Raw genomic sequence first — 27,953 nt, forward strand, 5'->3', positions numbered from 1 at the left:
GTTGATCATGGTCCTTTACAGCGCAGACCACAAGACTATGGCTCTCACTTCGCTTACCAGACTAACTGTATCAGTCAGGTGCAAGGGACAGCTATTACCCCAGTCAGAGGGAGGAATATCATGGATTATCAGTTCAATCTCTTCCCTAAGAAGCAGCTGGAAGAACTCATGCTTCATGGGACAAAAGGGACCAGGCTTCTCCAAGCTGTTTCTCCTCTCCAAAGCTGCTAGCAGCTCCTGGCCATTACAGCACTGGACAAGAAGCGGCTGTATTGTGGCAGAATGAGCCCAGCCTTCACACATCTCTGCTGGGTTAGTTTTTTTGCATAGATGAGGATTGGAAAACAAATAGATTTTCTTCTTATTTAAAAAAAAAAAAAAATACACAAGCTAGGGCTTGGTTTAATCTCACCGAAAGCTATACGGTTTTTCACAAGACAAAGAAAAAGCCTTAGCTTACTGTCACACATTGATACAGACAATAGAAAGAGGCACTTCCTAAAATAGAAAAAAGTAGTTTGGCAACCTCTTATCTGGACAAAATAATACATATTTTAAATAGATGTCGCCCTAGACCAGACACTTAGGAAAAACACACAGGGCTTTTTCGAATTACTGTTGTTACTATTATACCTCTGAGACAGTGTTTCTTTCTTGCCATCAACGTGCTTTTTAATCTTGGGAATATTAAAATGCCAGTAATACCAACCTTGGTTAAAACAAGCTGTAGTGAAAGCAATAAGTAAAATATAGAGAATAATACATTTATTTGCTTGTCATTTAGCTGTTTGCCAGCATTGGTACTCTGGAAAGGAATGAAATTGCTTTACTCTTCCACAGTGAGAGAACAGTGTTACACTTTTAGCAATTCCCTGAGGCCATCTGTCAATGAGTAAAATATATTGTATGTATAGCACATTATATCCTTAAGTGCTTCATAAACAAATTATTTAACATGTAGTTATTTTAGGAAGCAATAGTCTTAATTTGCAGGCAGTAGATGCTGAAGCGTCTGCATAGCTTCTACACCAACTCAAGAGTAGATTTCAGGACTTGAAATTGTTGATCTAGAGAATTCATACTATATATCCTCTTACCAGTCACAGAAAATTATCAGGCAAAATAGGGAAAACAATAAAAAGCATGTTTCTTTATTTGCTTTTTATGTGATCCTAGAAAGCAAAGCCTTCTTCAAGATCAAAGCTCAGCAAGTTAGTGATGATAATCTGCCTGCTACTGTCCTAGCAGAAATGCTTGGAGAGTTTTATGAAAAGGAGGCTCTGGGGTCAACGCCCAAGTGGTGTTATTCATGTACAAGAATCTGCATAGTTAAAGAGTTGCTATTTACAATGTGATTGTGTACTAAATTGTTTCTGGATAAGCAGCATACTGCTTTCTGCCAGTATTGAGACTCTAGATTGGAGTGCAGAGGTACACATTCACCAAAAGAAAAGTATTGTTCTCACTTGAGCAAACAGAATTTCTACACTGGAAACACTACTGAACTAAAAGTAGGTATTAGCATCTAACAGGGAAGTTGTGTGAAGCCAGAATTTGGATGGTGGCTTTTTTTTCTTCTTCTTTTCATTTTGTGTTATGTAGCACCTTTTATTTCTTATTTTCTCCCTGCCAAAATGAATATTTCCTAGGCCAGAAAGAAAGGCAATATCTTGACATTTCTGCATGGTTTCCAGAGAGTAGCTCTAAATGAATGGAAAGAGGCACATTTTGGAAGTGAAAAGATGTTTGTGGAAAGAATAGCATGTGAGGTGTAAAGGAGAAGTGCATGGGAAAGACCTGATATTTAAAGATATTATGATTAGCACAAAGCTAGATTCTAGTTAAACCAAGTTAAAATACAATAAACTGCATCTGATCCAAAGGAAAAATTCAGAATTAAATTGAGGTTAACAAATGCTGACCTGACCCTGGCTCTTTCTTCATAATATATTTCCCTCCTACAGTTTATGAATTATTCTGTAGTCTTATTTTGTCTTGTTTTGATGGAGATGTCTCTGATATAATTACTAGAAGTTCATCAAGCAATGCAAACTAGAGGGAGCTTAAATTTTGTATTACATAAGCAGAAAACAGCGATTTTTCAGATGGATCTTTTTCTCTTTGAGCACGTCTAGTGAAGTATCTCCAGGAAAGCTATCCTCACAGTGAACTTCCTAGATGGCAGCACTAGTGCAGAGCCGGCCAGGAGGGAGCTGTAGAGTTACTTTATGATTCCAGGAGCTATGTAGTCCCACCTCCTGCTCAAAGCAGGGCTGATCTCAAAGCAAACAGCAAAATGGAAAAAGTAAATGGGTTCTTCATTGTCTTTTACCAGCGCAGAACTATTTTATTCTAAAAATTGCCTATAATTGAAACCACAAAGTCCACAGAACAGGAAAACACTACGAGAATGCACTGGCAGCATAATAAGTCAATGTCAATAGAATCTGACAAGCGTCTTTGGAAACTGGATTCAGAACTGCCATTGGTTTTATAATACAAGTTGTGTTCTGAAAATAAAAAAGAAAACCCAGATGAAAGGAAGAGAATATGACTTTAAATAACAGATATTCCTGCTTATACTGTTGTTTCTTCTAGTGAGGCATTAGTGTATTATATGCCATCCACACCACATGAAACAGAGATGGTGAATTTCTGGCTGCTCAGAAGGAGCATACATACCTTTAGGATGGTAGTCAGTGTCAGTGGTAGGAACGCCTGCATGCAACACGGCAGAGACATGTACCATTGTACTAACCAGTCGGTAGTAAAGGACAAAACAGGGTTTACCAGAGTGCGGAGTGCTTGGCTGGAAGGTGTGTGCCGAGCTCCTACACAAAGCTGTCACACTGGACCCAGCACAAAAACAGTCCTTACCACTCTGGCATGGGGGCTTGCAAACAAAGCTCTTAAGTAACAGCCCTACCCTCAGGGAGGTTGTGAACATGCTTTAGAGGACCAGAAACCAGACCCAGGCCTTCCAGCACCCCTGCCCTGGTTACCAAATTAACACTGGCCTGAGCAAACGCACCTCAGTGCGTCTGTGAAATCAAAACCACATGTCACTGCGGGCACTGGGTGAGTACATGTGCGAATCAAGAGCCTGATTTTCTAATGCTTTGTAACAACTACCTATTGCTGATACGTAAAAAGCCTACATGTAAAATCCCAGTGGAAAGCAAGACAAATTTTTATCTGTATAATTAACTGTAATGTGTTTAGGGCATTACATAACTACCACATTGTCTTGCTAGAGGGTATTTTTAATACTGTATAGCTTAGAAGCTTTTATAACCATTTCTTAAAAGTTAGCCAGCCACAAAATGCAGATGACAGTAGCATAGCCTGATTGTTTGCATTGTCAGGCAGATAAATATTTTTCCTAAAATTGTAAAAATATTGAAAAATAGGTTTTCAAGTTCATATAAAGAGGCTGTTAAACTATTTTAAAAGGCAGAAAGCTTTCTTTTTCAGTAGGGCTTTTTTGGTTTACAATGGGAGGTCTGGCTGGATCTTTCCATCTGCTGTGCTGGCTTTTACTGCAGATGGCCATAATCTGTACATATGGTATGTGCATATATAAACTGAAATCAGTGCTGTCTTGGGTAAAAGCAGGCACACAACAGGAACTCAGATGCTTAACAGAAGAGTGTTGGTGAAGGGGATCATTTAGAACATTTTATTTTTCTAGGGGAAATTTACATAGAATTAGGGAAATAAACGTTTACTGTTTGCCAGAAATTTTTTTAAAAAAAGAAAAAGATAAAAAAAAAATCACTCATGTCTTAGCAAGTAAATTCTAGATCTGCAATTTGTTTGGAATCAGGTGTTGGCTTCAGCCCAGCCCTGAATCTATGCCATGTTTTTGTTTAGATCAAGACAACACCAACCTCTTACAAACTTCTAAAGCGATATCCAGAGCGCTCAGAAGTAGGACATTCAGCCTGGCTTCGGAGTTCCTGCTTCTAACTCAGAAATAAAGCTGGAGGAGGGATTTTCTTACTTGTGAAAAATAGAAAATGGCCTTCCAGTCATGTTAAAAAATAAATGTCTTCAAAAATGAAATGATCTTTAGCTCTGAAGTTTCTGGACACTACCATTAAAGCATTGCTGAAACCCATAATGATCAAAGAAAGGGCAAGACACCTTGTCATTGAAAGCAATACTTCCCAATGAATCACATACAGACTTACTAAAAAGTGAGCTGTTCTGCCACCTATCGTAGTGCCCAGTTAGCACTGCTAAAAACTTCTGCTTGCATATGGGCTCATGAACCAAGGTTAAAAAAAAATATTTCTATAAGGTCTAAAACTTCTACTTAGGAACTCCAGGAAGTCAGAAAGAAACTACAGTATTTATGTGATGTGGATAAAACTCTAAAAGCAACTCCCAATTTGTACACATATCAGTACTTGCACTTATGAAACATTTAGCAACAAGTGTCTAAAAAGAAGTCATCATTGGAAAAGCAAGACATGAAGAGTTTGTCTGGTACACAATCAAATGCATTTTTTACATTTCATCTGTATTTTATAGTATCCTATGCATTACAGTTTATCGGCAACACTTGCCTGTTCTTCACACAAGCTAATTGTCAAAGCAGATGAAGTCATGACTCTTACTTTTGTTCCTTTTTTACCTCCTTTCCTAATATCTAGTCTGCTATTCTCTTTGCTAACCTTCCAACCTTTCTTGTAGTTAGAAAAGACTTCGCATATTCAGCTACAAGGCTAGAAAAGAAACATATATTGACTTTAAACGGGTTGCTGCCATTCTAATATGACTTTATAAACTGCTGTTTCTTTTTTTTTTTTTTTTTTTTTTTTTTTATTACAGGTTTGTTTTGTGAATTTAGATGCAAACAGAGATGATTGCAGCGATGAGCAAGTGAAACAGGTAACGGTTTAGGTCTTAATATCATGCACAGTGGGTCTAGTCAGGTGTAACAGGACTCTCCAGTATAAACCCAGATCAAAATCCTATGGACAAAATAAGGCCAGCCTTGCATTTTTAAGAAAATGAGAAAAGCTTGGCTATTTTACAAATACCAAGACAAACACCACATCATGATATGCTATTTAAAATACATACAAAAACCCCCTAATATCTGAGGAAGTCACGTTTTAAAGATATGGCCTAGTGTCAGTTTTAAGTTTACATCTTCCTTTATCAGCTCCTTTTCATCATCCTTACCAGGTGCCTACGATCAACACAACAGTATGACAGCAATACATAGTAAGTGGACAAAGGTAGAATCTCCTGACAATATTCAGGGAGTTCCTCAGTAAACCACTGCAGTTAGTTTACTGAAACCACTTTGAGCTCATGGGAGGACAACCAATGCTGGGACCTTGCTGCCTCCTGCTAGTGGTTCTTTCGCAGGAACTATTTTTCTGTGTCATTTTCTGCATCCTGGATCTGTGAAAATTCAGATGTCGAAAATAGATATGGCTTCTTGCAGCAAAATTATATTTCTGTTGAATCAGCAGGTTAACTGTGTGGAACAGCTTGAGAGCTGTAATGTTACTGAATCCACAGAAGCACTAGTTGTTTCCTAATAAGCAATGGTTTTATTGTTGTTTACAGTGATTATTAAGGAACAAAACCTATAGCAAGTCATAAGGAAATACCAAAAGTTTCTCCCTCAGTCTTAGAGCTAGATATCTGTAAAAGTCAAGTGAAACTAGCTTTATGTAGCCACCCTTTACAGTGCCAGGAGATTAGACCACTTGCTCACGAGCACCAATAACTTTAAAAGCAGCTGCACGATCATTACCTCTCAGCCACCCAGCAGCGATGCACTCACCACTCAGGCACCTCTCCCAGTCCCAAGCTCTTCCCGCACTGCAAAACCTGTGGGTTTCCCAGAGCACTGCACCTCAAATCACTGCACCCCGACACGCCCACAGCTGGCGCTCCCTGCCTGGCACCGGGGGCTTATAACGGAGAGGCTGCAACATTCGGTCACGTTTTAGGAAGATAGTTTCTGGAACAGAGTCAATAAATTTATTAGCCGTGACTGGGAGATGATACTTTTAATTTTCAGCATAGGTAATAAAAATTCACCACTAGCACAAGTACTGTGTATCCTTCTCTAAGAGGAAACTCACTCATCACAATTTTTGTGTATAATATGCAGTTTGTGTAAATAAGCATTGCGTGGGGTGGATTTTTATTCAAAAGACTGATGTGGTGAAAGCATTTCACAGAAGAATTTTAAAGATGTTAACACAGCTACTGTTCATATGAATTGTATAACTATTTACTAATACATACTGTAAGGATTTTTGCATTGCCCTTTGAGCCTTGGAACGAGTTAAATTTTGGTGTAAAATCATCCAGACTTTTCCTTTTTTATTCTGAACAAAAAGGAATGGAAGTAAAAGATATACAAAATGCCATGATTTCCTATCTATGAAATCTGATAAAATGTGTTAATTTAAGCAGCAGAAAAATAGAGATACATAGATAAATGTGTGTGATAACAGAAAGGTTATAATTTGAAAAAAGAAAAGTATGAGAACGTTTTTGTTCTATACTGAAATGTCAAACTGAATTGAAGCACTGAATTTAGTTATGTCAAATATAAATACTTAGCCTCATCTGAAGAGGCTAAGTCTACTGAAAAGTGAATTATTCCCCAAAGTTGAATTAGATTTGCTTAGCCAAAAAGTTTTATTATATCTAATTCATGCTGAGGAAAAATAACAGTACTGCAAACTTATTATTTTGAAAATTAAAAGGAAACAATTAAGTGTCATTGAATTGCATAGTAACTGAAGCCTATGGCTGGATGCCCAAGATCTGCATTCCTTTGATGTCTTTGCCATTTGATGGGCTGTGTCTGTGCATAAAATGGAGGTGATATTTACTTTTGTTGTAAGGGGTCATCCGTGATTCCCTGTTCATAAAGCAAGCACACTGAGATCCTTGGCAGAAGAGAGTTGTAAGCACTCTTTAGGGTAAGTATTGTTCTTTTGGTCTGGCCTTTGCACATAAAGGAGCACAGATGCCTCCCGCACATCACTGGGGACTCCTAGCAGTATCACAACACAGATCTCCTACGTTACATAGCATCATTGACATTATGACTATTACCACTTTTGGCTCTAGCAAATATACAACAGGTAGAAAATGGTTGCACCATTACAAATGAAAAGTCTTGAAGGTGTTCAGCGGAACAGCAAAGAAATGCATATTTCATCTATGTATTAAATACTTCCGTTATTCCAGGTCTAGCATTACATCGATTTGATCAGCAATTTCAAGCCAATTTCCCTTTTGCTTCTTGCTTGTCATGTGCCTAGAGGAAAACGGGAAGATTTGCGCTGTTCTCATTACCATACTTAATGAATCTTTTCTGTTTCAGACAATAACAGAGTGTTCCCAGTCTCTTAGGAACTCACTCCTAATAGGAAAGCCAAGCATTTAGGTGCACAAACACAATCAAGCTGTTGAGCACATGACAGTGTAAGAGATGACAGACTGTCCCACTGGACAGTTTTGCAGAAGTTTATACTGTTGTCATTGTCTTGCCTAGTGGCTCAAAAGAAAGAATGTGCATTTTAGTCCTGCCAGTTCTATTTTTAGTGTTCTAAAGTGATGCCTATAAGTGGTATTTCATTTTGATATTTGTGAACATAATGGCGCAACTCAGACTTCATTACCTGAGAGCAAAATCTGTCTTTCATACTGCAGAGGTTGATCAGCGTCTCTCCAAATCTCCCCAAACTCATCAGTTCGATGAACGTGCAGCCACCAAAGGAAAATGAAATAGTCCTCCTGAGCGGATTAGCATCAGGAAACCTTCAGGCTGATTATGAAGTTCCCCAGGTAGGAATCAAACTCATATTTAAGATCACATCACACTTATCAAGGAATTCGGAAAATGGAAAAAAAGGAAGCTGAAAGCAAAGGCCTTGCACCACTTTAAAAGATGAGTGGGAGTCTGCAAATACACACAGACACAAAAAAAATGGTCTAACAAAAGTCTGTTAAGCTTGCGTGGTGAGGAGGGCAGGGACAAGGAGGACAGGAGAGCAATCCTGCTATTCCCTCTAGATCCTGTGGATGTCTGGGTTGCAACTGATAATACTTTAAGCCACATTAGCAGCTGATCCTTCAGGGAAGACAAGCATTGATGGCAGAAATGATTCATAAGCCCAGATTTCAAGAATAGCAGAGTCAGAAGGGCAGCACAGCGGGGGAAAGGGAAAAATGTAACACTTTTGGGGCACAGCTCCTGCAGACTCTCAAGTGAAGTCTTGCTACTTCCCACTTTTGATCCCAACCCGTCTTCTCCCACGCGTGCACCTTGGAAAAGAACTGATGGTAATACTTGAAGATCCTAGGGGCTACTGTAAGCCTGAATGTGACAATGGAAAATATCAAGCTATATTAACAATATCAGAGCTGATACCTCATTTAGCTTCTGTCAGCTTAAAAAGTAATTAATGCATTAATTAAAACTTAACATTTAAAGGAGCTAAAGGCAAAGTTTTCATGCTAACTCCTTCACTCCCATTATTGCCAGTGAAATGTTCCCTATCTGTGATCTGGAGGCCAAGAATTCATCTTACTGGCACCACATAGAGAAAAGAAGCAAACAATAACATTTGCTTAAAGGCATTTTAATACATAAGTTCCAGAAGCTTAAGTCCTTATTGTAGCAAAAAATATTTTCTTCCTCTCCATTTTTATCATTCTTTATTCCTGTTCATATATGTGGACAGAAAGAGAATGAAAAATACTTCAGTATTTCTCAGCCTGATTCTGATCTCATTTGGCCAAGCATGAATTGAGGACAGTTTCATTAAAGCTGCAGACTTATTCTGGAGTACAAAACCGTCTCATCAAACTTAAAACTGGAGATGCCTGTTCATGTTTTATCTGCTGCAGGAAAACAAAAAAAAAAAGGCAGAAAACTTTCTTCACTGAAATCAAGTTGTGTACAAAAATCTTCCTGAAGCAGGCCATGAAACAGCTGTATTGCAAAGATCATTGATGTTTATGTTATACCAATAAGCTGATCTTTAAAGAGAGTAATTGCCTGGTTATTGAGCTTTCTTGCAACTTGGGACTGAACTTAGATTTAAAAAAAATAAGAGTACAAGCCTGTTGTGGGAGCATTGGAGCTCCAAAACCCACTTCTGGGGGTGCAAAACCAGATGCAATACACACAAGAGTGTTTTGAGGCCCAGACAAGACAACTCGAGTACCCAAAGTCATCCCCATCTCCACAAGACTGTACCATTGAGACCAGCAGCCCTCTCAGAAAGAGTGCAGGCAAGAGACACATGAGAAATAACCTAAATTTCTGTCTTCTAAGATGGGTAAAGTTCGCATTGAGAGTAGGTGCAATGTATTGGCCAGACATGCTATGTTTGTCCTTACATTTGTTTGGCTTTCCAGACAATGTCGTTTGTAAAGAGAAACATATAGTTTTCATACAAGGATTTTTATTCAGCTCCCCCTGAGCTCTTTTCACAAGTACAACCCTGCAAACTGTGGACTGAAGAAAGAGCAGGAAAATGTTTGATCTAAGGCTGCATCTGTTTCTAATAACATTTTTCACAATGCAGTGTATGGTCAAGTCTGATTCAGCAACAATTACTTAGCAACCAGTTCAAAAAAACTGAAAAAAAAAAAAAAAAAAAAAAATCTGTCTTTTCTGCCTGTCTTTTAGCACATCAATTTATCTGGTTTTCTGCTCAGACACATTTGTTAGACAGATAGGAAGAGCAGGCTAATAAAACATGCTATCCCAACAAAATACTCATCCCACTCCCTGTATTACTAGATATTTGCATTCACACTCAAAGACAAAAGCTCTAGGACAGGGTTATGTTATGATAGATACTGTGCAAATGCAGAGGGGGTTTGGGGCATCTTTTGCACAGCTTAAAATCTATTGCCTCAATCCAAAGTTGGTTCCACTCAAGCTGGCTCCTTCCTGGGGGCCTGGAATTAAAGCATAAGATCACAAGCTGCAAAAGCTTGGCTTTACTTCAGAGTACATCCACACCACAAATGTAGTCCCATGCAGAGTTATCAGCTTAGATCTGTGGTTCTATAAATATCCAAGAGTTTTAATATCAATAAAATGAGCATTACAAGAGTTCCTTTCAGTTTCTGACCAGCCTTCAACTTGTACAGCTTCTCTGGGTGACACAGTTTTACAGGAAGGCTCAGTACAGCGTGCAGTGGAGCCCCATTTCCAGTGGGAGGTTGTACTGGTCTGAAATAACGGGGCTTTCGGCGCACGAGGAATGAGAGGAAGAAGACCAAAGAAACAAAATAAACCACTATTTTAAAACATTCTGTATGAATGTGTGAAAGTGACCTGCTCTTAACAATCTCACCAGGCAGTATTTATAGGGCTGCCTTCAAACTAGCATTGCAAAAGACACAAAGACACTATCCTGAAAAGGAATTCATGCCCACAAACAATTCCCTCAAGAAACAGGTAATACTGGGTGGTGTGGGACCATCCATAACAGCATGTCTGCTGGCTCACTCCAACATGCCTAAAAGGAAGTACATCTCTGTCATTGGAAGAAGTTGATTGAAAACAAACATCTTGGTAATTTCAACAAAATAAAGATGTTCCTGTGATACAGCTGGGTTCTCTACTAAAATGCTTGTGTAACAAAAGCTGTCAGTCCAAGCAGTCTTATTTTGGTATATATGTAACTGCATACTGTGTTACAAATATCTAAATGACAAATTGTATTGCATCTTTGCACTAGAACATTCCTGAGATACTTATAGAAAGGAAAGCTTAAAATAGGTTTCATTTTTTTAATTAAATAACTGTTTGAGATTCTTTTCCCCTCTAGTGTCCTTGGCTGGCAGATGTCTGCCTGGTTCAGTGTGCGAGGGGGGACAGGAAAAACAGCACAAGCTGCATCATTTTTGAAATAAACAAGTTTCTGATTGGACTTGAGCTTGTTCAGGAGAGACAGCTGCAGATTGAAGCTCATGTCTTAAAGCCCGAGGATGACACAAACTGCTCAGTGTCCTCAATAGAGGAAGATTTCCTCACAGCATCGGAGCACCTCGAGGATGACAATGAAGCTGAAGAATATAAAACTGGTAAAAGTGACAGGACTGATCATAATTAATGCTATTGTTAGTATTGTGAAATAGCCATGGCAATGCACACAGAAAGCGCGCTTGATGTTAATTCATGCATATATTTATTTGTAGTTTAGAAAATGAACAGCCATTCATATTTTTAAATTGTTATTCAAAGACAAGGATATATGGTTGTGCAGTAGTTTTACAGAGCAGTAATGTGTTACACAGCTGCGTAGCTGTTTCTAAAGTTACGGAATAGTCTTCAAAAACTAATTTCTTATTTTTATTTTAATAGGTCATGAAAAATTAAGTGTTTCAGAAGCATCTTCAGATGTCAAAAAAAATAAAGGAAAGGGATTTGAAAATCTCCACTACAGAAAAGCCAGGTTGCCATCCATTCTTGAAGGGAACTGCATTAATAAAGATAATTCAGCTACTGGAGTCTCTGAAGTGGTGAATGTTGTGGCTGAAGAGCACATCTTACAACCTGAAGATAAGTCAGACCAGGAAATACTGTGGCAGAAGGCATTAGCTGGAAGAGCTACTTCATCCTTTAGCACTACTAATTTGGCTAGTGAGGTTGAAAATTCCCACTTAGTGTGCATGTTAGAAGATGTATCTTTAACCAAAATGGCTAAAGAGGAGCTGGAGCCTCTGCATGACCCGACAGCGATACACAACAGTAAGACAGATGGAGAAAATTGCGCAGGTATTGGGAAAACTGATCCTCCCTTGCAAAATGAGCGGGCAACTACAGGTCAGTATGCCACAAATTTAGCAGAATCTGTTCTTCAAGATGCGTTCATTAGACTGTCACAGTCTCAACCCACTTTTAGTGAGGAGGCAGCAGTCAGCATCTCCGTAGGAAGCTCCTGTAAGTCAGATGATGTATCTGGCTCCCGATCTTGGAATGAACTCCCCAAGATTGTCATAGTGCAAAGCCCAGACAGTTCTGAGAATGTATCTGACTGGCCAGGGTCTGCCTTCCCCAACCTGTGCCACTGGACTGAATCAGAAAGTTCTGCTGAAGTTTCAGATTACTTTGAGGAAGAACATTCAAACCGACATGGCCAGAGTGCACTGGAAGTGGCTTTGGCTTGTGCAGCCACTGTTATCGGAACCATTTCCAGTCCCCAGGCTGCAGAAAAATTCAGACGGGATCAAGAAGCCACAGACTCTAAAAGTGAGGCGGTTGGAAATGAAGAGCTACACACAGCACCTTCACAGATAGTTGATGACTGTGCTGGCACAGAATATTCATTTCCATCTGCACTGTGTGGCATGACTCAAGTAGCAAGTGCTGTAGCCGTCTGTGGTCTGGGGGAAACAAAGGAAGAGAAGTACCCTGCAACTTCGAGTGGACTCCTGTCTGCTGCTCAGACTTCTGCAGCTGTTACTCTTCATTGCAGCATAGCCATAGGAAGCAGCATGGAGAAGCTAAATGATAGCATTGCAGAGACACTTCTCAAAGAGACATCAACAATTTTGACAAAACCTAACACATATAAAAATGTAGGGCATTTTATGGAATCCATAAATGGAAAAATTATTGAAACTGCAGCAAGACCACGGATTCCAAACAACGATGAAGTAATCAGGGATGAGCTTGCACAAAACTTATCCAATATTATTCTACGACATTCTATTGAAGCGGTTAGGAAGAAGAGACAGTTACACCCCTGTTCAGAAAATGGCTCAAGTACGCAAGACATTTTCATGGACACTGCAAATGAGTTGCTTTTTAATATAATATATTTCACTTGCAAGAAAATGAATGACATTAGACAAGTGGAAGAGTGTTCTCCTCTCTTTTCCGAGGGTACAAAAGCAGAGAAAGTAACAAGAGCAGAAGGATGGTCATCACAGGCAACAGCACATGAAACTTCACGTGGCCCCCTTAATCACTCTGCTGTTAAGTCATTTAGTAGCTCTTACAGCACTAGTGATAGCAAAGATCCTAGAAATGCCACAAACATTAGGAAAAGTAGTATGAATGATGTAAACACCAAGGAAAGTGCCACACTGAGTTCAGAACTCACAAGTAGAGCTGCAGGGCATAATGCAAAGACATCTCCCAAGAAAAGATATCTGAAAAGAACTGCACGAGACTGTTGCAAATCTCCAAATCAAGGTAACAATCATCATAAGAAGAAAGACTACAGATCATTTTCTGACAGAGAAAATGCCTTTGCAAATGATGAATGCAGGCATGGCGTTCAAGAACAGCTGTCTTCCAGTGCCACCATGAACGCAGAAAACCAGGCCAAGCTTAAGCATGATGCTGTACTAAATAATGATGTTCAGGTTAGCTTGTCTTTATTAGGAAATAATGTGTTGGTTCCTTCTCAGCCTGTGCTACAGGTGAAACATTCAAGGGACAAATATTGTATAACAGATTTTGCAGAAGAATTGGCAGAAACAGTTGTCTCTATGGCAACAGAAATAGCCGCCATTTGTCTTGAAAATTCAAATGGAAAGCAACCATGGTTCTGTGCATGGAAGAGAGGCAATGAATATCTGGTGACCCAGAGTTTATCATGCAGAACCATGAAAAGAAAAAAGGAAACCCATGCTAATGGTTCAGTTGTTCGGAAGCACAGGGCACCTAGACTTAGTGAGATCAAAAGGAAAACAGATGAGCATCCTGAGCTAAAGGAAAGATTGATGAATCGGGTAGTAGATGAATCTATAAACCTTGAGGACACACCAGATTCAGTCAATATCTTTGCAAATGAAGTGGCTGCCAAGATCATGAACCTCACTGAACTCTCCATGGCCGACAGCATCTGGCAAGGTCCAAACCACCCCAGGAACAGGCTGCACTGTGACAGATGGAGCCGAGCCAAGGCCTCAAGCTGTGAGAGCATACCAGAGGAGGACTCAGATTCCAAAGCCCCTTTCAATACCCTAAGCCTAATGAACACCTTTGGTCAGTCTGTGAGCCAGACAAGTTCTGTCTCAAAGCAGTCTAGCTGTGAAAGCATTACAGATGAATTTTCAAGATTTATGGTGAACCAGATGGAAAATGAAGGAAGAGGTTTTGATTTATTATTGGATTACTATGCAGGAAAAAATGCAAACAACATCTTAACTTCCGCCTTACAACAGGTAGCCAAGAAAAATGGTCATCTTAATGTAAGACCAAGTTGCCCATCCAAACAGTCCAGCACAGAAAGCATAACGGAAGAGTTTTATAGGTATATGCTAAGAGAAATAGAAAAGGAAAATAAAGATAATGCATCTTCCCCTCGGAATTCAAAGGACTGGGGCAGCAGTTTGCTACCACCCTCTCTACGATCACCTTTTTGCTTCAGGCAGTCATCGATGCCTGATAGCAGATCATCAGGCTCTAGGCTCACGGTTAACATCCCAGTTAAGGCAAATTCATTAGATGGATTTGCCCACCATCACCAAGATTCCTTAAGTGTACAGCCAGTCAGTACCGGGGCTTCTTCAGGTCTTTGCAAGTCTGACTCCTGTCTGTACCAAAGATGCAAGGCTGACCAAATAACAGATATGTTGATTCACGAGACATGGGCAAGTTCTATTGAATCTCTAATGCGCAAGAACAAAATCATAGCAGACGAGGAAGAGGCTGCAGAGGCAGACCAGTTTCACAGTGATTCCCCACCACACGTGGAACAATATGCAAACAGACTGGCCGCAAATATTGTTGAAAGTGGTAAAAATTTAATAGTTGTCCAGCAGGATTCCTTTGATTACACAAGCCGAGAACACATCTTGGAAAGTAAACATCCCCCAAGTGCAACTCCAATTCAGGTAAAACCCAAAAGGGATGAAGTAAATCTGGATGAGAAAAAAGAGCATATGAAGAGCCCTGCATGCCTCCCCGCAGGTCAGCACAGGGAAGTGCCTTTGATTCAGATAGAAACCGATCAGCGAGATGAGCCAGATAAAGACTCAGAGTCTTTCACTTCATGTGACCCTTCTGGAATGGAACATCAAAGCAAAGAAAAGCCTCCAGAAGTTTTTGATGCAAAGCACACAGTCTCCAGTTCCCTACTAAACAGGTAAGTGACAAAACAGCCAATCAGCTCATTGCTTTGGAGTTTGCTTTAATTTCCCAGTAAAAATTATTTTGACAAAAGAAGATGAGAAACACTTCTAAAGAAATAAACAAGTTAAGTTCTGACTACAAGTTTCTAATGACATAAAATCACCCAGTTGTATATAAACAGTGCTGATTTCTGGGGCAAATTTACATTGAATACAATACCATGATTCTGAGATTCAAATCTAACACTGCACAGACAAGTAAGTTTTCCCTTTACAGATATTTAAGTCTTCCATAATCAAGACAGGAAAGATGGACAAAGTTTGAACTTTGATTTAGCACTGGCTGAGATCTCAATTAGAAACAATTAAATAAATAAATATAAATCAGTGTCAGAGTAAAAGACAAGATAGCAGAATTTGACCTGTAGTTCTTGGCTATGCTTGTCCATATAACTAATGCTTTGCATACCTGGAAACATGACCAGACTTCTGAGAGTTTGAAGTTCAGCTTTGTGTTCCAGTCTGGAGCTACAAGTAATAAAAAATTCTTTAGTGAAGGAAATAAAATAATAACTAAAAGTACCTCTCACCTCCTTTGGTTCAATATTTCTCTGGCAGAATTTAGACAGAGAAAATAATAAAATGTCATTTTAATTTAATTTCATTGAGTTTATACCACAGCTTACTACCCTCTCCTTACAGCTGTACTCCTTTTGTTGACAAATCTGCAACTTGCTTTGTATAAGGCAAAGCACAAGCCCAGCAGGAGAGTGCAGTGCAAACGCAGAGGATCACTGTGGATGCTATGAGATTAAGAGCAAGGCTTTCTCAAGGCATTGCCTATTTTTAGCTATACTTCTTCATCATATCTGTTACTTTAATGGTATCTAAACTGCCGATCACTCAGAGCTTTGCAGCACCCCATTATCTCAGAGGGTTAGAAAGACTGCAGATGCTAGTGTTAGAAACCATTTTGTAGCTCATTTTATTCCAGGCAGTGCTCCCTTTTTGCCTTTGAGAAAGCTCTACTTGAAGTGGGAAAGCATGTACTTTCCTGTGCATGGCAGCAATGAGGCAGATAATTATCACTGTGTCACTATTCTTTCATACTGACTCTCCCCCACTAACCTTCCTCTCCCTTTGAGCACAACCTGCTTTTAATAAGATACGTTTAGAAATCTGCCAATTTGGAAACTTGACTGTTTGAAAATGAAGTTATTGTCACGCAGTTTGTGGGCCCTTTAGTAACAACTTTTCCTCTGCTTTTGATGCAGAGTTCCTGAAATGACCGTGGGAAGTTAGCAAAAACCTAAAAATACATATAATGTAGATTTAAAAGCATCATCACCTATTGCTTTGGGCCACTCCTCCTGCATGAAATTAATTGCTATTGTAGATACAGGCACACAGGATTCCAGGCAAAATATCAAACATACATATAGTAAATTAGGAGGAAAAAAAAAGGAGAGAGAAGGAAAAAAAACATGGCACCATGTAGGCAGGGGGGGAAAGGTCTTCAGGAAGGAAAAGTAGTTGTTTCTTGTACGTAGGCAGAGCAACAGACCCAGTACTGTCACAGATACACAGAAAACATTCCAACCAACTGTTCAGAAGTAGGGAACTGTCAGTTCAAAGCATCACCAGTCTGAGCTATAATTGCATAATGAATCAAACAAAACCCAAAATGCCAAGTAACAAAGCCCACAAAAATCTCTCATGTTTTGGACCAAGCATTAGGTGCTACCTGCTCTGTATTAAAAAAAATCTGAAAAACACCACTACCCTGCAAACTGGCCACTCAGTGCCTCGATATTACTCCAGATGGTGAGTTTTGCACCCGAGGGTCAGGGCTGACAGGGGTGCTGATGTGACAGATGTTGAGCACCTGGCAGAGCAGTGTCCCTCAGGCAAACAAGTCAGTTTCTCCCTGCACAGGGAGCTGCCTCTCCCTCTAGCATACAGCATCAACACAGCAGCTTCTCAGTTGTCTGGAGAGCGAGAGCGTGGCAAAGGGAGATATCCACTATGATATTGTCTCAGTATATTCTTAATCAGGTTAATCACTTGGGAGCAATAAAATTTTGGGGGTGGTCTCTTGCCCTAACTGAAGATAGGGTGCCTCAGCCATAACCATAGATAAAAGTCTGTAGGTGAGAACTTCTCTAAAGGGATCTTGCAGAGGGCTGGCAGTACATATTGCATTGTCTTAATCACAAAGTTGAAAATGCAGACCATCCAATAAATACAACAAAACTAAAGTTTTGCTTTAATTGTTATTCTGGCACCACACCGATACAATCAATTCTTTCTTATCATGTGAAAAGAAGGGGGTTTGGATTATTATACACTTTTCTGCCTACATACCAAAAGTCCCACAATAAGTTTCACAAAGCCCAGTTTGGCTCCAAAAATATACCACATAGTTTTTATTTTTTTTGTGTGCATTTGTGGGAGTATGTGTGTGTATATATGTGTGTGACATGTGTCAAAATATGCAGTATTACAAAGCTTTTTCCCATTAACCCTGTATTTTCTAGACTCAGTCTGGGATCCATATTCAGTCTGTTTTCTAACTACCTGTTGCATACCTACCTAAAAAAAGAATACTTCATCCTTCCCCAACCTAAGCAGCAAAGATCCTAAGAAACACAGGAGGCTAGAGTCATTAGCGATTCACAACCCACAAAACTTTCTTGTTCTCACTTCTAGACCTCTTTTGGATCTACAATGCTAACAGAACAGAAAATCCTGGCAAGAAACTTATTCATCCATTAGTACAACAGGGATTTAGTACCAATATATATTTCCAAGAAACACAGTCATTGTGCACTAACATCTACGACATATTTCAACCACTGATTGACTGAAGTGCATGAAGCAACAGGCCTATGCATCGAGCAGTTCATTTTGTACATGTAAAATCTTTTTGTACAAATTAAATATTTTCTATGTGTATTTCAGTATAAGCCTTACTTTGTGTTTGTTTATAGCAGTCATAAGAAGATTCCTTTTTAAGACTGTCTTAGACCAAACGTGCAACTGGACTTTGTGTATAGATTAAAAGCTTACAATTAAATTATAAGCTTACAATCTCTTACATCTGTATAATCTCGCAGCTTGGTTAACTCGAATGAGCAGCATTGCCTGAAGATTGGTGGCAGCAGTTTCTTTGCCTATATTACAATATCAATGTGCCTTCTTTTTCTCCCCACCACCAGCAGTCCTCAGAGCAGACCAGATGCTGAAATCATTGGAGAGACAAAAACAGCTGAAGAATTTCCACACCACCTCAGCAGCAGTGAAGAAAGCACTGGCAGCTGGTCCCAGCTAGCTAATGATGAGGACAATCCTGACGACACAAGTAGCTACTTACAACTCAGCGAGCGATCCCTGAGGTACCCATATTATCTGTTCTCCGTATACAATGTGATCTAATCAACCAAGCCAATGATTTGACTACCATGCATCAATAATGAACGTCAACAGCTCAAGATTTATTCAGAATACTGTAAAGAAAACCTAATGACAGATTTCATCTCTTTATTTTTAAAAAATTAGCCATATCCTGATTCTTAGCTGGGTCTTTTTATTATTGCTAAGCAGCCAGATTCAGACAAAGAAAAAACTTCCTGGCACCTCTCAGGTGCCTCAGACCTACAGTGAAAGGGTCATTGGACAAGTTAATTGCTACAGTCTTTCCCTTGATTTATTTGCTACTATTTGCATAATGTTTATTTTGGCGTCTCCTTAGCTGAGACCTGTGAGACTGCTATTCCCACCATGTATCTGTGCACTGAGAGCAGAGAAAGAGCCCTGGTACAGGGTAGCAGATCACCAGAGACTGACTGAATTCCCCCTGAGGAGGCACAGATTCAATGTGCTGCTTTCTGTTCCCATTCAAGTGAAGACGTGTTTAAAGATGTTATCCTTATAGTTTATATAAAGTGATGTTAGTTTGAGTTAAGCCCTTTCACAAATTCAAATTGAGCAAGGTTTTTCTTCACACGCTCTTAGATTGGGCTTTAAAATATTGTCAAGTAATTACACCTTTCTCTTCAGTATTAAAATGACAAGGAGAGAAGACAATATGGTAATGAAGCAGGGAAGAGAAAGAGGCTCTGTCAGAAAGCACTGTTGGCTAGTTGAAAAAATACTGAACAAAACCTGTCTGTCAGTGTGCGTGAACAATCATCCAATTATTATAGTATCAACCTTTTAACAAAGTCCTTAGTCTGAGAGAGCTAATGTGTTGTGCCTTTTGGCTCTGCACTGAAACAGAAATTGCTAGAGCAAGTCCGAATGCATGGCATGCTAGTTCTGCCGTGAAAAACCTGATGGGGAAAGGAACTGTCTAGTCAATCCTTCTGATGTAAGGAAAAATACTATTAGTCGCTTTTCCAGTAAAAATTGACTCACCACACAAAACGTATTTGTGCTAATTGACTTGCAGACAGCAAATTCATCACCTTGTTCATCAGAGTATTGCAATGTCTGCATAAACATTCATTGTTGAATTTATAATGATGTTATAAAGTGAACTGGCACTATTTTTTCCAAATATTCTAAGATGTAATACTTCATTTGTATGAAGTCAAAGAGAACACTTCTATGTATTAGTGGTCCAAATGAACACTGGCTTTAATTAAAATCTCAGTCTTTCAGAGTAGTCAGAAACATAAAAGGCTGTCACTGTACCTGTGGGTTCCACCAGATCCCCGATAGTATTTGAGGTACAAAGTATAATACACTGAAACTGCTGCTGGTTACAGGCACGGAGTCACCCAGCAGGTAAGTAGTATTATATAATGGGCAACCAAATGCCTTGCTATAATGCACAACATTCAGAGGTATCTGAATCTCTGCAGGTTTTTTCCAGCACATCTCTGTACCTGATAATCCTTCTTTTCAAGGACTCATGCAGACTGATTGTTTGAGGACAAATGTTCATTGCATAAACCATTCATGAGAAGATAGTCCACTTTTTTTTTTTCCTCCACTTGATACATGTTCCATCTGGAACTATTTTAAGAAAAGCCTCATTCTGGTAACCACTTACTGAGCACAACTGATTTTGTGAAACACGGCGTTAACAGGGGGCAGCCTCCTCACTTTGCTTTGTACGTAAATCAATTTTAAAAGGATGTATGGAGACATGTTCAGTGCAGCTTGGCACTAATATTTAAACTTTTGCTTTGTCAGCAATGGCAACAGCAGTACAACTAGCAGTCTTGGCATTATGGACCTGGAAATTTATCAGGAGAACGTGCCATCTTCTCCTGTGATTAAGTAAGTAGTCGCTGAAGTGAGACTTCATGTTTAGTCTAATTATAACTGCAAATCATTTATGCCATCTAAAATGTGCCAAGCCCTGCTTTGCACCTGCTGCTGAGCCTGCCATTTCAGAAAAACGTATGTGCTGTTGTCTGTGCAGGGGGACAGCTCTAGGCAGTGAAAGAGTACAGGAAAGCCCACCCAGGTGGATCTCTCAAGAGAATATGGACCCACCAACTGCCCTGCCTAAAAGACAGTTTTCTGTAGCATCAGTTTCCCATTGTTCAAGCTTTCATCTCTGAATAACTTCATAGATTATCAAAACTTTACTGTAACAGCCAGCAAGGTTAAGCAAATAAGGATCAATTAAAGTCAAAGGAAAAAATATTATGGCATTCTTTCCAAGAATAACAGTAATTTGGCCCAAAGTATATCTTACCTATTATTCCTTGGCATGTTTCTAGTGAGCATGCAATAACATTACCAAGAGATGTGCAAGTACCTGCCTAAAGGTCCTGGTACCCTGAAACATGGCATAACCTGCCAGCTGGTGAACGTCACAGTGCAGTCAGGGCATGGCCACTGCAGAAGTGTAGGGACTGCACATCACACATTGCACATGGGAACTTTGTGAAGTCATTGACATCAAAACGTCTTCACAGCTCATAACCAGACTATGCTACAGCTGTCCTGCCTCCAAGAGGCTCTTTTTTTGCAAGAAATCTGGCCATTCATATTTCTGTGGAGTTACACACATTCTCGGGTGCTGAGTTGGAGACTAACCTTGTTAAAACATTCCCATCTTCACAGCAGGCACTGATGCCTCCTACACACCTTCCTAAAGATGACACCTCTCATGTTCCCAAGGGCCAAAGGGATCCATTTTGGACTCCCCTTGTTAGGTTTCAGGGTCTGTTCTCAGGTGTTACCCAATAGGCATGAGGAGTTTGTACTTCTACAACTCAAAGTCAAGGCACAGAATACATCTGCTGTTCAAACAGAAAACTGGGAAAAAAAATTACAGGAAGTTATTAAGCACTTATGATTCTACATCATGACAAACCATTTGTTGTATGTTGCCATTTTATTCTTTCCTCTCACACTTTGCAGTAACCAGTGCCCGAGTATTTATAATCTGGATTCTGTGAAGCCCTGGAGGAGATTTTGAATTCTGTGAATGAGGGTGGCAAGAGTTGCGTCTTGCCATGGCAGAAACAAAATCTTACACTTGCAGCATTTCCCTGTTTGAGGATAGAATGGGACAGTCTCTAAAAGTGTACTCTAAGTGCTGTCCCTTCAGGAGCAAGCAAACAAAATCAATAGCTGTTACATCCCAAGTAAGTTTGCAGTCTCCTGCCACATGTGATACTGTGTTCAGAAATGGAAGCTGAAGCAGTAACCACATGCCAGGAGTTTGTTTCCTGTAGATTAACAAGAAAGAGATGGTACATAAGAAAATAAGACCTTTGGAAATTTTTGCAAGGTGTAAATAGAATTTGTTTATCCAAACAGCTAATATATTTGAAACCTGCATTAGCTAAAGTAATTGGCAGTTACGACTGCATTTAACAGTGAAAGATTAAACTAGAAAGCAAGACTGGAAAAGATTCAGCCAGGGAGGGCAGCACTGCAAAATGCAGACATTGGAAGTTCAGTACTTCCCCCCAGGTTATGAGACTTGCTGGGTCTTACCATGCTGTCATTTGCTTGTCATTATATAAACTGTAAACATACACAGATCCTAGTGAACTGTAATACACAGTGCAGCCTGTACAGCCACTTCATCCTATTACAGGAATAATGGTGCAATTCCAACAGCTTTTCCTGATTTACAGATTAAACAATGGAAATATATTCCTCATTTATTGTTTCATCCTATGTAACTTTCTTCTTGCAGTTTTCTAGGTCTTACATTGAGGGAGAAGTTTATCCATCATGAAGCAACGTTGTAGACTGTTCCTAAATGTCACTAATAAGCTTTGTTGTTGTTTGTTTCTAAGTGAATTAGTAGAAGAAAAGGTTTTCCTTAAAGAACAGACAGAAAATACAGAGGGTAAGTTGAATCATATCAATTAAAACACACAATCTGAAGTTAACACAAGTAATTGCACAGTAACTGTTGGGATTATTTTTCCAGAAAGTACTTCTGCACTTTCAGTGGGAACAGCCAATTGCCAAAAGGACCTACTGGTGATAAACTTCGATCTGGAACCAGAGTGCCCCGATGTGGAACTGCGAGCCACCCTGCAGTGGATAGCTGCTTCTGAACTTGGAATTCCAACCATCTATTTTAAGAAATCTCAGGAAAACAGAATCGAAAAGGTAGTATTTACAGAATTGGGCATATTATTAATTCACTTTAATCACAGTACCAGTTATGATTTATTGAGATTACAGAGCTTAAAAGCTGATGGAAAAACATCTTCATTACAGCAAGATGGCAATGCTACTGTTTATTACAATGAGGAGAGGATTAAATGTGTCAGAGTTTAGGGTACGTGAAATAAGAAATTAGGATGTCCATGGCACAAAAAAATAGTATCACCATGGGACCATCTCCAAACCCTCTATAACATGCTTTTATGAATCTGTTCGCTCTTTCATATCAATGATGCATTAAGTATCAATGCTTAAGGCAGAATTAACAGAAAGAGTCCTTATGTGGCTGCATTTAAAGGGTTGCAGGTGGCTTACATGGAGCTTAAACATCCAGCTTAAAAAATAGAAGTCACTCAAGTTTAGACATCACACATACAAAGTTGTGCTACTTGGTGACAGTAAGAGCTGACTAAGCCACAAGACAGAAGTTGTGCTTAAGATTTGCAGCTTTGAAATTCCTTACTCCTTATGCAGGTTTTGCCTTGCCTGCAACACTGTTTAGGAAGCCCCAGGCAGGTCTGAACTTGTGCGTGGCTGTTCAATTGCTACAGCTGGGGGTACAGCAGGGTACCACAGGGGCCTAACAGCTCCTCCTACATCTATGTAAGATCTACCATGGCCAAAGGCACTAGCTTTACAGTCACTTTGTGCTTCAGAAAAATATTGCTGCTCACCAAGGAATGGGCCCACTGCCTAAATGTACAGAAGAAACAACATGCAAAATAAAGATAATCTGTATTAGCTCAGGTTCAGAGTCTCACATACCAAGACTACAGGACTTCTGACCAGAGCTGAAAGTTCAGAGGACAGGCAGGATGGACCCGCTGTGGAGGCACATCCTTGTATTATTACTACCCTGAGAGACAGTTTTAGCCCAGGCAGTGACCAACCAGTGGAGCCATATTTGCAATCATATATCTGTTACTTGGAAAATTAGACTGACTGCAATATTTGCATCATTGTATGGAAATTATGAAGCACCACCCCTGGCTTGGCAACAAAAAAGTGTTACATGTGCCAGTATTCTTGCTCCTGCTCAGGTGTAGCTCAGCCACTGCCAGGCAGCACTTTGAAAGCAGAAGTCTATTTCTGGACAGACAGACACAGACTACCAGAACTAAGAAACCTTCTGAAGTAGTAGTCCAAGCCAGAGCACCAAGAGCAACACTGAAGTCCAAAACAGCCACAAGCAGCACAGACTGTTCCTGAGCGATTGGTTAGTGCTCCATTGTAGACACCACCAAAAGCCACCTACAATATTTCAGGAATAACCAAACCAACCCCTTTTCCAAGGTCAACAAGAACAGCCCAAACCTTAAGGCTTACAAAAAGTGCAACAGTATTCAAACCAATTAATGAAAAAAGTGTTACAAATCAGTATTTTGGTCTTTTAAAATAAGGTCTATGGGAAGATCATTCTGAGTAGCAGAGATATTGTTTGATTTCCTTGAGTACATGCATTTGGGAATCATAAACATCATTTAAAATGCATTCAGCAGCAACAGTCCAAATTGCATCTAATTAAAGAAACAGCTGTCAGCTTTACCCATGTGCTTTAGCAAACAGTTAATTCAATTGCAAAAATACACTAGAGAATAATGAAGCACATCCTGCCTACAACAGCGCTCTTGGAAATCGCGTGCCTATTAAATATCATTAAAATACATGCGAAAAGTTTAGGCTTCAGTATGTAAATAGCAAACAGCTACACTAACTAGACACAATATTTTCTTGTGTGGTTTAAAACTGGAAATGTAGAAGGAGCAAGCTAATTAGATATTGATTGTGAAATTCAAAGAAATGAAAAGATTTGATTTTCATTTATGTGCTTCCGAGAAAAAAAAAATCAGACCAGCTGTATGACACTGTGAAGCCCATTATTATGTACAAACTGGGCAACATGCAGGATTTTTTACAGCTGCTTAAGAACATATATTTAACCTCTGATTTATCTGGAAGTTAAAAAACAATATCAAATATAGATCCTCTCTGCGATTCAATCACAACTGTCTTCATACGGCAGAAGTTCACCCAGAACTCCCTCTCACCAGCACTGTGTGAATATTTAAAATACTGTGGGATGTATGTGTGGAAATACAGAAAATTAAATATCAATTAAAATATAGCTAGATGTAACAAAAAAGGATATTTTTAAATTTTTCTTTAAAATGGATAGTCACACTTCTATTACTTTGACAGCAAGATGTCAATAACAAGGGAAAGTTGTTATCCTTTATCAATCTCACTTTCATTGCAATAAATAAGAAATAATTGACAAGAGCCGCTAATTTAGAAAATGTCATGAGATCTGACCAGTCTTTGGAGAACCATGGAACTTCAGAAATGAAGTTCTATAAATAGAAAGAACCTTTATGTTGCTCTGCAGTGAATTGTGTCCCCTGCCTCACACAGCAATGCATTTACAAAGGCTGGCCTTACAGCAGTTTGTGTGTATTCATTTAATAAAACCTCAGCAGAAAGTTAACCAAATTCTAAATGTGTTTTGTTGGGGTTTTTTTTGTTTTGATTTCTTGTGTTTTGTTGTTGTTGTTTTAATTTAGTTTTTAGATGTTGTGCAATTAGTTCAACGGAAGTCCTGGAAGGTGGGGGATATCTTCCATGCCGTGGTGCAGTACTGCAAGCTCAGCGAGGAGGCCAGAGAGATGGCACCAAGCCTGTTCGACTGGCTTCTCGAATTGGGTTAAGAAGGTTCACCTGTGCAGCATTTTTGTTTGATTCCAGTTTAAGTAAGCAGTGGTTTGTATAACACTCTGATTTCTGAACATCACTGAATAAAATGAGCAAAGATATACAAATTCTACAGAAACAGCACAAGTCCATTCCACAAGTGAACAAGGAGCAAAGTGAAGCCAAGGTGTATTGTATATGTCTGTATCACGAGAGGCTCCTGACATATTGTGCTACAGGAGCTACTGTAGTAGGAGGGGATGGATTTATAGCCTTTTGAATTAATGGACTGGACAGTAAAGGCTTAATTAAGTACTAACTTGTTCCACTTTCATCCATTTGATTAAATCATACATATAGTTTTAAAACACCAATATTTGTGCAATTTAACTATTAGAACTAGAGTGTGTTTCAGGATGCCTAGAGATACCCATGTCCCTACATTCTTTTTTCTTTTTAGTCCCCATAATTTGCTAAGGGGTAAAAACTTTTTAACACTTAAGAACTTTGCAGTTAGACAACACTACGAAAAGCTGCTGAAAACGCATTTTAGTTTCTTTCCATGTGATTATTTCTCTTCCATGGCCATTCCCCATTTCTGCCTTCTCAAGGAAATAAAATCTAGACTCTTAGTTATTACTCTTCCCAAACTCCATCCTTCTCCCATGGAGGCAGCGTGGCTCAGCACAGCTGCAGCTCTGCCAGGCAGGGCTCCCGGTTTCCAAGCCCCATCCCAGCACAGACCTGCGCGGCCTTGGGCGAGTCACTTCACCTCTGTGCCTCAGCGTCCCTGCCTGGTTAGAGGGAGCAATGGTGGTACATTTGTTACCTAAAGTGCTTCTGTTCAAAGCACTATGTAACACACTACATATCAGTTAAAATCAGTGAAAAAAGACAATACTATTTTAACTTCAGTTTAATCAAATAAGTTGTTAATAAGGTAAATAAATGCATACCTGAAGAGAGTACCATCTCATCATTAAAATCTTAATTTTTGTAACTTACAAGAAAGCAAAATGATTATTAAAATTTCAACAGACATATTTGTTCATTTTGGATATAAGTGTTTGGACTATATGTGATAGTTCATCTTGCTATAACATTTATATAACTGTTTGATAAGATATACTATGGTATCGTCTTGTTGAGATGATCTGTTAGTATCATGCACTTAATTATACATTCTCTTGACTTGGCCAAAGAGATTCATTTTGAATTTAAAGGTAAAAATAACTTATCACATCACAGCTCTTCTGCAATTTGTTTCTTTGAAAATATTTCTCTTTCATCTCTCCCTACGTGAATAGCATACTAGAAAACCTGCCTGCTTTTCCCAATAAAATATTTAAGAGATGTTTTATTTTCCATAGCAGTATAAACTTCTGTAATATTTCTTGGAGGAAAAAAAAAAAAAAAAAAAAAAAAAAACAGAAAAAAACCCTACCCTTTTGCACTAAATATTTTTGAAAATTTTAAAGTAGTTTTAAATAATTTATGAAAAAGAGCCATATTCTCAATTTTATCTTTAAAACCATTCCTAAACTTGCATGATTGCATCACTCATTTGTTACGAAATAAAAATTAGTGAATCAAAATCTAATGTGGAACGTCAAACAGGATGACTAATTCTACATCTACTCTTCCGTGTACACAAAACAGCGAAGGTCACTTTACTGCCAAGATAAAGGTCAATTTATTGCACACACTGAGCGTGACTGTGCAGCCCCTGAGCCTGTTCATTTGTAACTCCCACCAACATGAGTGGCAGCTCTGAATGCTCAGCATTTCTGAGGCTGAAAGTTACTAAAAAGCACCATGTATAGACTGTTGTTTGAGTGCTTTGTTTGAGCTAATAAATGGGAAAGTGTATTTATTTTTAAACCAAATACAGTTAGTTGTCAGTATACCATTTTTTGCTGTGATAGAATAAATGTTTACTTATCCTACAAAGCACAAGTATCATGACAGAGGTGTAACAGTGTGATGCAGTTTCTCTGTACAGTAGTTCTTAATGTTGCAATTTATTCAGAAATAAATTTATGTTATAATGTGTGTCCTCTTTGCTTTTCTAAAAAACGCATGAACATTCTATTGAACTGTTGTGGGTTGAACTAGATGATCTCCAGAGGTCCCTTCCAATCCCAACCATTCTGTGATTTGCCTGCCATCCCTGTAGCTTCTCAGAGCTCTGCTTCTGAATGACAACTGACCCACGGCCCAAACTAAGACATGTGAGAGCAAGCTCCAGCTCTTACCTCAGCACCAAAGCCATGGCTTCACTCTGGTTCCACAACCCATTTAAGTGACACAAGGCTAATTGTAACGTTATTCTTATCACAGTAAAACAAGGAGAAATTACATGTTCATTGCTGACAATCACCCCCAGAATAACTCCCAACACACCAGATCTCCAGCAGTGCTTACTCTAGCTGCTTTCAGTACCTGTAAAAGTGGGCAGGGGGTAGGGAGACACAAGTTCAGAAGTTTCTTCTGCTTGTTGAAGTTTATGCAGATACTTA

At 39.2% G+C, this 27,953-nt stretch overlaps 1 protein-coding gene across 5 annotated transcripts in view; it reads left to right on the plus strand.

The window, feature by feature from the left end:
- Positions 1-27,486, plus strand: part of SPHKAP (SPHK1 interactor, AKAP domain containing) — a 73,030-nt gene extending 45,544 nt beyond the window's left edge. The window contains exons 4-12 of one of the 5 annotated variants that reach the window (XM_065073974.1): positions 4,837-4,896; positions 7,699-7,833; positions 10,839-11,094; positions 11,375-15,110; positions 18,318-18,491; positions 20,296-20,382; positions 22,368-22,420; positions 22,505-22,689; positions 25,308-27,486. In XM_065073974.1, the coding sequence (XP_064930046.1) occupies positions 4,837-4,896; positions 7,699-7,833; positions 10,839-11,094; positions 11,375-15,110; positions 18,318-18,491; positions 20,296-20,382; positions 22,368-22,420; positions 22,505-22,689; positions 25,308-25,451 (4,830 nt within the window). In that variant the 3' untranslated portion in view covers positions 25,452-27,486. Of the gene's footprint in view, positions 1-4,836; positions 4,897-7,698; positions 7,834-10,838; positions 11,095-11,374; positions 15,111-18,314; positions 18,492-20,295; positions 20,383-22,367; positions 22,421-22,504; positions 22,690-25,307 lie in introns of all 5 variants that reach the window. The other 4 variants (XM_065073975.1, XM_065073973.1, XM_065073977.1 and 1 more) reach the window with 4 other exon arrangements.
- The last annotated feature ends 467 nt before the right edge of the window (positions 27,487-27,953 follow it).

The sequence above is a fragment of the Columba livia genome, chromosome 9 (genome assembly GCF_036013475.1).
Source record: "Columba livia isolate bColLiv1 breed racing homer chromosome 9, bColLiv1.pat.W.v2, whole genome shotgun sequence".
In the NCBI taxonomy this organism is placed as follows: Eukaryota; Metazoa; Chordata; class Aves; order Columbiformes; family Columbidae; genus Columba; species Columba livia.